This window comes from Rhizophagus irregularis, chromosome 8 (genome assembly GCF_026210795.1).
Source record: "Rhizophagus irregularis chromosome 8, complete sequence".
NCBI classification, from domain to species: Eukaryota; Fungi; Glomeromycota; class Glomeromycetes; order Glomerales; family Glomeraceae; genus Rhizophagus; species Rhizophagus irregularis.
In genome coordinates, this window is record NC_089436.1 from 432,047 (window position 1) to 445,137 (window position 13,091).

Below are 13,091 nucleotides of genomic sequence, written 5' to 3' on the forward strand. Positions count from 1 at the left end.
TATTTGATAAAGAAAAAAATAGAAAAAAAAATTAGTAAAAAATTATTAAAAATAAATCACGCTTATCGTAGGGCCGCAACATCAATCCGATCAGATCTAGTTCTAAGCCTAAAAGACAGAAAAAAAATCGGGATGAAAAATATTAAAAATTCAATTTTAAAAAAAATTGGAATGAAAGATTATTAAAATCTCGGTTTTTAAAAAAAACTTTAATATAAAAAAAGATCCGGTTTTAAAAAAAAAGAACGAAAAAAATATTATGATATTAACAAGTAGAATGGAATATTTTAAGTAATTCAGTTCTGTAAAAGGAATAAGATAGGGATAAAATAACCCTTTTTTTTGTGTCATTATCAGATATTTGACTAATTCATGTACAGCCATGTATGATTAATTTTACAAATTTTTATGTTGTGAAATGCGGTAACAATTGTTCTGATACCGGGAAATTTTGCCACATTTAACAATAAATAAAGCTACAGTTACAAAATTGCAATGTTTCTTTCAAGCGTAGATTTAATAAATTTTAATTAAAAAAATTATAATAAGTTTTATATTTTTAAAAAGACATAAATAAAAAAACGGTTGCTTAGTTGTGCCCCTGATGTGGCTTCCCGACGCAATGCATTTCAGGAATTAGGATATGATGGTACAACGCGGTTACTTAAAAAAATCATAACCGGTCATAGCCAACGTTATTCTTTTTTTTAAAAAAACATACTGTATATTCTATTACACAATGCTACATCAAATCCAATGGGCTGAAAAAAAATTTTTGGGGGCTGTAATTTATTTTAACGAAAAAAAAATTTTAATTATAAATGTAAGAAATTTCTGTAAAAAAAAATAAATTTTGTTTATTTTTCAGCCACATCATCTGCGTATCACAAACAAGTGTTTCGTTGATCGTTTTACCTGTTTATGGGATCATGAAATATTTTTTGTTCAAATATAAAAGGAACCTGAGATCAGGGTATTTGTAAATTGTAATTCTATAAAAAAATCTTTCTTTTAATTATCTAGAAAGGGAGATTTAAAGAATACCAACAAATTATTTGTCCAATTTACCCTTTTTTTGAACAAACTACAAAAATTGGGTTTATTAATAACCTATCAAAAATTAATTTTAAAAATGCTTATGAGCCTATGAATATTCGGGCTCGAAAATCAAGATGGTTGAAATGCAACAAATGTAACGATAATATAGACGTATTGCACAAATATATTCTAATGCCGTGGATTTTCCTAAAACGGCCCAGATTTTATGGAAGAAAAATCATGAATCTCAAAAAGTTCTAATTTAAATTTATAAAATTTCGATCAAAGATTATATGGATTTTTGGATTACGCACGAAGATTAATGATTCAATTTGGATTTAAGACCGAAATTGAAGTAAACTAGTGGATGCATTGTAAATATTATTACAAAAGAAACTTCGCGATGTAACAAAATCTGTGATGGAAACAGTAATTCCAATTAAAAGACATTATAGAAAATTATTCGAACAAGAATTTTTTATTGAGGCTCATAGTAGAACCTTTTATCAACAACCAAAACGGTTATAATGCGTCCATGGAACAATGGATTTATTAGGACCTTATAACTCTAGTTCAAATGGTAATTATAATCTTGATCAAAATTTAATTGATTTATGATGTATAATCAGGGTATTATTTATCATAGTTATTTTTTAATTTTTTTATTTTTTAAATATTTCTTTTTAAAAATATTTCTCCTTTAAAATATTTTAAATAGATTCTTAAAAAGTTTTTTAAATAAATTTTATAAATTTTTCAAATAAATTTCTTAAATATTTTTTTTATTTTTTAAATTATACAGTAATTATGATCAAGATCAAGATTTAATTGATTTATGGTGACCTGATAGCCGACACAGAGAAATTGGAACTTATAATAGCTAGTTATTTTGCAAATTTTTTTCAAAAAAAAATAAAGAAATAAAAAAAGGGAATTTTTTTTTATATTTTTAAATATTTTTTATATCTTATCAATTATAAAGTTCGCAATCATAATTAAACTCTGTTCAATAATGCCAGTCTCTAACGTAGGGTAGATGATAATAACTATACGTAAGGGTTTTGACAACACTAACACTAAATCTTCGACTAATTATATTCATATGATTTTCCATAATGGTAAAAATCCTCAGGTCATAAAATTCAAAGCATAACATGATACAACATATAATTTTTATTTAGTACAGATAATAATACTCATATGATGGTAATTAATCACCTAGCTGAGTTCATATGATTTAGCAAAATACTCTTTTTAAAAATAATCGAAATTTTTTTTTTTTACAAATTTTCTTTTAAATAAATACTAGTCTGGAGCGAAAAACTAAAATCTGCGATTTCATTGGGTGACGATCACGTGGCAGACAGAGAAATTCACGTGATCGTTTTTTTTTCCGCAGATCCGGATATTTTAGTACAAACTTTGAAATAATAATAAATTTACAAAGAAAATAGTATTCAAATTACAAGTTTTAAACTTTTCTAACGTTTATTTTTTTCAAACAATTTTTTTGCCGTTAATCATAAATAAAATCATATTACTTTGTAAACCGGTTACAACTTACAACCCGATTAAAAAGAGTTTAATACATTTTCCTTCCCGTTAAAACTTTTTTTTTAAAAAAAAAAAATATTAAAACATATCAACACAATTTCTTTCAAAATTAAGTCAAAATTATTGAAAGACAATGAATATATTATGATATCAAAAATTGAATTTGGAGAAGATACTAATGTGAAATTTTTTCGTGCACATGAATATTTTGTGTTGTCGTTATCCATATTTACGTTCAAATAAAAAAGAATAGCGATAATGTTTTAGCTCATTTTAAATTATCGAATATATCGCCTGATATCTTTTAAATTATTTTAAAGTAAAAAAAATTATATAACATCTTAATGAATTTACCATAACCTTAAACTGTTTTAAGTTTTTAAAAATAATTGTTTATAATAAAGGTATATTTATGGCGGTATCCTTTCATTGGATAAACTAGACGCTTCAGATGTTCTTAAGTTCCTACTAAGAACTAATCGATTATTTACAAAATTATTTAATTTAAAATGAATCTCAATGGATGGAACAACATTTTGAACTTGTTCACAGAACAAGCTTTCAATTTACTTCTCTAACAGTAATTCAACAATTCTGTACGAATTTGATGGCAAAATTTCTGGATAAAATATTTAACTCGATTTCACATCAATTCCTAAAAAATCTTTAGTTCAACTTATTAAAAGAAATAATTTACAAATGATGTTTGGGGTATCGCACAAGAAAATACTTTACAACATTGTTTACCATTTATTAGATTAAAATATCAATTTTATGAAGAATGATTAAATTCTCAGATAGCGAACCAAATGACAACATATCACTTCCTAGAAATATTTATAGTGATGAAAATCATTATTAATTTAATAAATATTGTTTCAATTATTTCAAGATGGATCGATAAAGTGGATGTTTATCATAGAGTTTCTCATTTCAGAGAATTTTATTTACCATATAAACTTGAATTGTTACTAAGAGGAAGTCGAGATGGATTTACACCTAAAAAATTTCATACTTTATGTAATAATAAATTAAATACTGTCACCTTTATTAAAAGGGACGCAAGAGATTATTGGTGGATATAATCCTTTAAAATGGGAATCTTCCGAAACTTGGGGTGAAACTAAAGATAGTTTTTATTTACTTTTAAAAATAAGAATAACCTGTAATTATTAGTTAAGTAAAAAGTATACATTTTGCAGTATTTAATAGCAAGGGCCATATTTTGGCCATGATTTTATTATACGGGCTTCCAAAGAGTCCTCAAACTATGATGAATTTCACTGTAAAAATATTTATTATGAAAAAAGATTAAGAGATACCACAGATACATTCTTAGCAGAAGATTATGAAGTATATCAAATTATTAGGAAATAAACTGCATACAATAAAATAAATTTTATTAAAAATTAAATTATATTATTCATTAAAATTTTGTTTATTTGTCAATTCATTTGTTTGTGAAAAATTAATAATTAATTTCTTTCATCAATATTTAAAATGTTTAATTCTTAACAAACTTTAATAAATAAATGAATGAAATGCTTTTTTATAAAGAAATATTATTTAAAATATTACCGGACTGCTACGCTACACACACTTGTTAATATTAGAGAAATTAGGACTGATAGCTTCAAACCCAATAATTACCAAATAAAGTCTCTGAAATTTATTAAAAATTTATGCTTTTATTAAATTATTCTTATAGAGTGCATGAGCAGTTTCTCTCTTTATTTAATCTTTAAACAAAATTTAAGAAAAATTTCTCATCATAAAAAAAATATCATATGAGATAAGATATTTTCTAAACTCACAGTATCGATGAGGCGGACGAGCTGAATAAAACTTTGCACTTTCGGTTATTGATATACTGTAGTAGGTAATTCTGTGTAAACAATTTGTGGTGATTTGTATTTAAATTCCAATTTATATTTCATAATAAAGAGTCTTGCAAATTAAAAAAAAGTGTATTATTATTACTGTATGATGATATTTTATTTTTATAAGAGTACATTAAATTATCAGATATTACCCAATCATCTCAAATTCTATTATTTGAATAATGTGGAAGAAACTATAAAAAAAAAAGAAAAGTTCTTAGTATTGTTAAAAGACAAAATACTAATTTATTACTTCCATGATAGGAGTCATGGCAGTTATATGATGGCTTAATTGAAAAATTCATGAGGCGCATAATGGCATAAGTATAATAAAGTAATAATAATTTTCATAAGCTGGTATTAATTTTTTGAGAAGCAACTTCCAGGCGTTATGTTCAATTTCTTGCAAAAAAAATCAGAAAACTTTGACTTCTAACCTAGGAAATTAATAAACGATCAATCTGATGGCTCAAGAATTTTTTCTTAGAATAATTAACAAACAAATTTTGATACTCACAGTGTACACTTGTGAAATAAAGTCGAGATCAGTGTTTTTTATGTTCTTTGCGGAAGTGCAGCCCTAGATATTAGTCGCACAAATTGATCTGTGAGTTGTTGGTCGAATTTCTAGTATAATATGATAAAAAAAATGGAAAAAAGACAAACAATAAAAAATAAAATAAATATAATTATAAATATAAAATGAAAATAAAATAAAAAAATACGAAAAAAATGAACAAAAAAATAATAAAGAAAATGATATAAAATATGGACGTTCCACGGCATCCCCATAAGAAGATAATTTTCATATGATAACAGAGAAAATTCGATTATCTATGTTAAAGTAGCTTGTTAAAAGGAAACGTTGTGAAATTTTTCTAACGTAGTTTTTTATAAAATCTGAAAACTCAAAGGAAGGCCAATGTAAATGTTACTTTTTTTTGCAACACAAACTAATACAATTACGCGTATTCCCTTAGTACTGTACTTTAGAGATTAAAACCACTGTTCAAACAATATCTTCAATTTTGATCAATCAATAAAATCAATATCGAGATCAATAGCTTGAGCATACCCTATTTGTATTATATTTTTTTGAAAGTTTCAAGCATCAATAATTTTTTTATATTGAAAACTCATTTTTGTTATAAAAATAAAAAATAACATGAAATGATTAATCACTTACTCTTCATTAGTAAAATAGTGTTATATTATTTTTCATCAGATAACTTTTATATCTGATGAAAAAAAAAATAATAATAAATTATTGTCTTTGCTACAATGATAGGATAATTTGCAGAAAGAAATTATCATTATTGTATAAAAGATAATATTTATTAATTGCACTTTTAGTGTATAATACATTTACCGATAAAAAAGTGAAAAAAAACGTTACCAAGTCAAAAATGTCATTCAAAACCTCCTTGATTTTTTTAATTAATGCTCCCTAAGGAAATTTGCATCTCTTTTAATAAAGCCTGCAGAATTATGTATACTGCGAAAATTTCAATGAAAATAATTGTGTAATTAATTCCTATATCTGTTCTGAGACAAATTTGGTCATCAGTAATAATAAGTGATGTATATAATAATATATTTTTGGTAGCTTACCGTAGTATGTTTGCCCGTTAAATTGTTAAATCGGTATTATCAGTATTACTATTAACAACACATCCATAAATTACAATGTCTTATTATGTTTCCAAAAGTGTATATCCGAATATCAGCTATAAAAATAATAAAAATAACTCAAACTTGTTATTAGTTATCAATAGTATTAATAATATTTGTAAAAATATAAGTCAATAAAAGTTTCAGTCAATAATATCGTGCATACGACTGATCTGAAATGATATAAATAAACATAAAATTTATTAAATAAATTTTCAAATATAATTATTGTATACTTTGAAAATCATCTAAAATCATCTGTTATTAGTAAAGTGATCGTCAAACGAAGATTTTGAAAGAAAATTAAGGAAATTAAGGGCAAATAATATAAATAATAATGGACTAATCCAATTGAACGCAATCACAACATACTGGAATCACCACTTAAAGCAATAATATTTTTAATCTTAGTGGTAAATGATTCAGTTTATTCATAATTAGTATCTCTAGTATAACCATTAACTATAAAAAAGAAAAAAGATAAATGCGTGATATATAATGTTCTTAATTTTCAAATTAATTATTTACCAAATATTATTCCTTTTAAAATTGAGGATTCTTCATTCTACTGGTGATTGTAAATCTCTGCATTCACCTATTAGAGAAAGAAAAATTATTAATAGTGTGCTAAATTTTATTTAATCATAAAGAAGACATAGCCAATTCCTCCTTTAGAATTAGCAGACTTTACTAACAACAAAGTAGGATGTTATCTGCTTGAGTTGGTTATCAAGTGAACAAAAGAAATAAAAAAAAATAAAAAAAAGAAAAAAAAAGAAAAAAAAGGGGAATAAAAAAAATAAAAATAAAAATAAAAAAAAAAAAAGCAGGTAATTTCAAAGGAATTACCCACTTTGCTCGCCCTTACCCAACTCAAACAAATAAATCCAGTACCCTCCTAAGTAAAATTTGTGAACTCCCCGACTCAATGAGTTATCCGTTCTAATTTTGACTTAGGAAGTTACCCACTTTGCAAATAAAAAAATACACACCTCTTTTAAAGTCTCCTAACTATTTTACACACGTCTAGTAAACTGGCAATACTCCATTCAGAGAGCTTTCGTCTGTTGCCTAATGCTGTTGGATGGCCACTCTAACACTACTGAAACATTTTCCTTAAGAAAGGCTTTTGCAAGACGGCTGGTATCATTGTCTTGTTGGAAGCACCAACGATCACCAAGCATCTGGAAGATCTCAGGAATATGTGTACGAAGAATTTCCACATAAAATTTGGCGTTCATAATTTGTTTAAAACAAAATAATTTTGTTTTTCCTTTCGCGCAAAAACCACCTCACGCCATAATCTTCGTACAATCTTTAGACATACGCCAAACCGGTCTTTCTCTTTTATACCATCATTCAACGGTGTTTCTAAAGAGTTGAAAAGCAGTTTCATCGGTAAAAATAGTTTATCCCATCGGTTATTAATATGTTTCCACTCCACACGTTTTACCTTGAGTGTTTTGGTCAGCATAGGGGTTGTTTTAGGCGTCTTTTTACATAAACAATACTTGAAAGATGCCTTCCAACGGTTCTATACGATACTTCTATGCCTATATTTTCTAATTTTCTTGCCAAAGTTCTTGTGGAAAGAGATGTATCATGCCTTTACATATTGACCAAGCGCACGGGAGACATTTGTGGTAATCTTTTTGGGTCTCAGCATGCTTTATAGTCCCATTTTCTTTTTATTTTTTTATATTATCGTAAATAGTGAACTTTGGGATGTTTGTTAACCTATGTAATTCTTTTACATTATGAATACCGTTATTCCATAAATGTAATAAGACTTCACAAGACGTTTTTTTATTTGAAGAAGACAATAATTTTCTTGCGAAAGGAAAGGTGTAGGTAAACACAAAGGTTGTTAAACGTAAAACCCATATTATTTATTATTTGTTATGTTCGGACTCTAGGGAATAACGTTCTGAAAAAGGGGAGTATTTTTTTTTTTTTTTGGAGAAACTGATGGTATATATATATGTTGAGAGTATATATATACTTGTAAAAGTAAAAAATCGTGACTCGCGACTTGTGAGTAAAAAATAATTATATCTCATGTGATTCTGCAATTGATGATGTGCGGAGCTTGTATATTGCGCCTATCAATATTATCGATGTATAGTATATTAGGTATCAGTTTTTAATAGTTATAGTTTTAGTTGTTAGTTGTATTAATACGTAAATATATTTAAAAATTCTCATTATATTTAAGTGGCTTAGTGATTAAAATAGTATAATTTTATGTCCGACATGATTATTTTAAATATTGTGTGAATAAGTGTGGGAATACAGTGATGAAATCATCTAAATTTTTTGATTTACAATTTTTTATATAGAATTATAATATTTAATTCTCCATGTATACGTCATGATTGACATTATCAAAATTAAGATCCCGAAATCTATAACTCTAATACAACCGTTCATCAATCAAATACGCGTAGGATACAATAATCTATAATAGTATACCTACGCCACTGGTATTTAAACACTAAGAATAGAGTAGCGTCCCTTAGTTAGTAATTTGAATAATATCATTTTATTAACACTTTAAATAAATTATTATATTATTATACAGTTGATTATTCGTAAAAATTTATTTATTGCAATGTAGCGACTAGCGAGTAACGAGTAGTACCTTGAATTGAGAACCAAAATTAAAGTCGTTCAAATTCACAAAGATCTTAAATTTAGACGAAATGCGAATAACAATAAATGAATTAAATGTCATTAAGTCATATCTTGGTATCATTTTTTTTCATATCTAATCATAAGAAGCCAATTTACTTTTTCACCAAATTAACCCATGATTAAAAATCTTCTATTTAAAAAAGAAAAGAAAGAAATGAAACTAATATCAATTCTTTAACTAAAAGTAAAATAAAAAATTTTACGCTTCCCGCCTATCTCTAGTATCATGTTCCACAAAAATCCAAGGAGCACGATGTTCCTAGAAAAATAAGAAAAATTAATGTGTTTCTTAAAATAATAAAAAAATCCTCATCCTCCCCGCTCACCTCCATTACCGGCATTCCAGAAAATTCAAGGAGCCTGACGTTCCTAAAAAAAATAAAAAGAAACATCAATATGTTTCTATAAAATAATAAAAAATTCCTTACTCCCACTTACTTCCAGCATCGATGTTCCAAAAATCCAAAGAGCCTCGTGAGCCTCGTGTTCCTAGAAAAATAAAAAAGAAACATTTAATGTATTTTTAAAATAATAAAACAAAATCCTCACCCTCCCGCTTACCTTCAGTACCAGCGTATCAGAAAAATTCAAGCAGCCTAAAATAAAAAAAAAGAAACATTTTAAAATATTTTCTATAAAATAACATTCTCCACTTACCTCCAGCCACAAAATACAAGTACCTAAAAAATAAAAGAAAATAAAGAAAAAAATGAGTCTTGATGTCCGAAATAATATTCCGAAGTCCGAAGTCCGAACTTAAAAAATTATTTTTTTTAAAAAAAAAAAGACCGACGATCCTTGAAAAGACCACGGTCTAGTCTACGGTCCTTATAAAGACCGCCGGGTCATAGGTCACGTGATAAAGGACGGAAGACTGCGGTCCTACACTGATACGGTCCGGTCCGTCTTTTTAGAGTGCCTTTCAGGACCGTTAACCATCTTTATTAGCAAGTGATTTTAAAATTATTAAAATCGATATCAAGTATCAAAATTCTACTCTTCCTTATAGAATTCTATCAAAAGATATTCAATTCGCTAGACACTTCGTGGCGAACGATTCTAATTTTCTTTTAATAAAGGATCATTTTTATCAATTTGTTTTGTAATTAATTGAATGGGAAAGTCAGGGATATCATCCTTGAGTGTTTCGTTACAAACTAACTAAAACAAACGAAATAAAATATTTCGCGTCTTATTTCGCTTCTTTGAAACATTGTTAATAATAGATCAGAAAAATCAACAAATCAATTTGATTCTTTTGATCATTAACATATTTTTTCTAGATCGAAGTGACTGGAAAATCAACCAATCAATTAAAGTATATTTTACTAAAAAAAATGAAAATTTTCATTAAAAGGCTTAAAGAATATAAAATCGGTAAAAATCATGCATAGAAGCTTGATATTAACTTGTTGGAATTTGGTAATACTAATTAGATAATTGAAAAAAGAAATTATATTTCACAAGTCACCGAATTTACAGAATTGAACATTCTGAAGTCTGCAAACTTCAAGTGAAATTAATAATCTGCATAAGATGAAGAGCGAATATTCGAATGGAATTAAATTATTATCTCAAAATCGAATTTTAACAAACGAAAAAAAAGTTTTCAGGAAGAAATCAAAAAGTTGAATGGACAACTGCGACAATATAATGATTGTAAAGAAGCCGGTAATTCAAAAAAGGAAGTGTTACAAAACAAAAATCATCTCAAATTGATGTATCATAGGTCTTATTGAGCATAGAATCTTTTATTTTCTGAGAAGAATAGGTTTCATAGTGAAAATAACAAGATACTATCAACGAAAAGGATAACGAAAATAAAAAGTTAAACAGTAAGATCAGGGAACTCCATCTAATTATTATTTTCGAAAAAAATAAGGTTGAAGAACTCTTAGTTAAGATCAGTAAATTAATGTATATGTATGAGAAATTCTTAATAATTTTTAAGTAGCAGAAATGATTCTAAGACGTAAATAATTATGTCCTCCTTTGAATTACGATTTATATAATGACTCTCAGTCCTATAAATAATTTGAATTGTGTAACATTGAAAAGTGTGATATTCTTGCGGTTCGTATTTATTAACTGACTACGATAACCAATCTTTAAACTAATTTTAATGGATTAATACTAACAAAAAAAAGTATATTTGCGATCATTTCCGCTCTCTTAGTTACCACGACTAACCATTTCTATAATAATATTTTTTTTTATTTTTCAGTTTTTACCGTAAAAACCGAAACTATCTTTTTAGCTTTTTAGTCTTTTTTTTTAATAATTTTTTTATCTTTTTGTTAACCAAATTTTTCTTATTCTTTTTTTTTTGTTTTTTATTGGATTTTTTTAGGATTTTTTTTTTAATCGGAATTTACCTTTTTTTTAACCCAAAAAAATATAGTTTATTCTTGTTTATTAAGATTGTTTTTTTCAATATTATTTCTGAATAATAAATTTGAGTGAAATGTTTTTTTTTTTGGTATTAACGAATTTTTTTTTAGTGAGATTGTATTAATTATATAGATACATAACAATATTAATAATTTTGTATTGATAAATCTATATAACTAAAAAAACTATGTAACTAAAACTGTCTCTCTAAATATTTGAATTGTGTAACTTGAAATCCCATGCTATAATTAAAATCCGTGACATGCCTCCGCCTGAATCAACTTTCTTTTTCGTTTTTTTTTTCAAACTGAAAAAAATTTTTTTCTGCCTTTCTTCTTTCGGTTTAAGGCCGATTTTTTATATTATTTTTTTTTAGACTGTATTGTTATTTATTATTTATTTTAAAAAAATTTTTTTTTTCACTCTTTTTTGACCGAATTATTGTCCTTTTTTTTCGGAATTTTTTTTGGTACTTATTTTTTTCAGATTCCTTTTTTTTCGGAAATTTCTCTTTTTTTGAACCGATTTCTTTATTTCTTTCTTATCCTTTTCTTCCCCCAAATTTTTTTAATTTTTTTTTTGTCATTTTTTTTATTAAATAAAAAAATAAAATATTAATATGTATATTAAATATATTTACAAAATTATTATTTTTTTAAAAAAAATCAATACATGTAGGTAAATTGACCAAAAGCTTTCAATTAAATTGAACGCTGGATAAATAGTTTGATTTTCAAATTCATAAAATCAATATTATAACCAAATATATATCCGAAATTCTATCAATTTTTATTGATAATTATTTTTTCACAATTCCTAATTAATCCAAATTTCATTCTACACTCAAAAGTCAAATCATTAATGTAAATAACTACATTATTATAAATATAATTTAATACATATTATTTTATTATTTTTTGTTGACTAATTATTACCATATTAAATTCCTAATTATAAACAAAAAACTACTGTAACCATTTTTAATTTACTCAGTATTGCATTATAATACCAAATTTTTCTATTTAAACAAACTCATTGGTCCCGGTGCAAAGCAACGGGTGACTGCTAGTATGTAATTAAGCAAATATCAGTCATAAGAATTTTAATTTTTTATTTATATTATATAACACTAATTTATATAAATGCTACTATTTTGAATCCCTTTTCAATTTGGATTTATTGTAATAAAACTAATATTGGTACAAAAAGATTTTTACTCACAACCAAAAATTTTACGGTTGAAAAAAGGACAAAAATTATATGAAAGTTAAAAAAAATTAATAACTTGAGCCTCTCTTTATTAAAACCAATTTTTTTTTCATTCTTTTATAATAATTTATTTTTACACCTATATGAAGTTTTATTTAGAAAATAGGGTTTTATCGAACTACAACAATAAGTTGAAATATTTTGGAAAAACGATAATAAACAAGAGTATTAAGCATTGTTACAATAAAGCTCTATACAACTTTTTTTTGACGAAAAAGTGGAACCTATAAGAACCATAAAGTGATAATTTTATGACAGCTTCGGGTGGCGCAGTAATAAGAGAACTCACAACTACCCCAGCCGCACCGGCAAAATTTTGCACACAGGGCCGCATTACGGCGTTATGCACTAACACGTGAAAATAAACAGTGACGAATAAGTAGTGATGAATAAGGGTTTACCTGCTCGAAAAAAACAAGTCCCTCAGATAAATATAAACAGTGAAACTCGGATGGGGTGTGACGATGTGATGAATAAAAAGCGATCACGTGACTGTGCAAAAATTGCCGTTGCGACTGGGCTAGTTGAGAACTCACATCAAAAATTTGATAAAGCCAATATTGAAAGACTATATGGGCCTGATGCCATCATGGA

General features: G+C 26.2%; 1 protein-coding gene across 1 annotated transcript; it reads right to left on the reverse strand.

Moving 5' to 3' along the window:
- Positions 1–9,188: 9,188 nt before the first annotated feature.
- Positions 9,189–10,051, reverse strand: OCT59_027998 (uncharacterized protein; the record flags this gene model as incomplete). The annotated part of the gene is made up of 5 exons (XM_066147013.1): positions 9,189–9,206; positions 9,276–9,326; positions 9,399–9,433; positions 9,518–9,592; positions 10,000–10,051. 5 exons carry the CDS (start codon positions 10,049–10,051, stop codon positions 9,189–9,191), a joined length of 231 nt encoding a protein of 76 aa, XP_065993769.1.
- Positions 10,052–13,091: the final 3,040 nt, after the last annotated feature.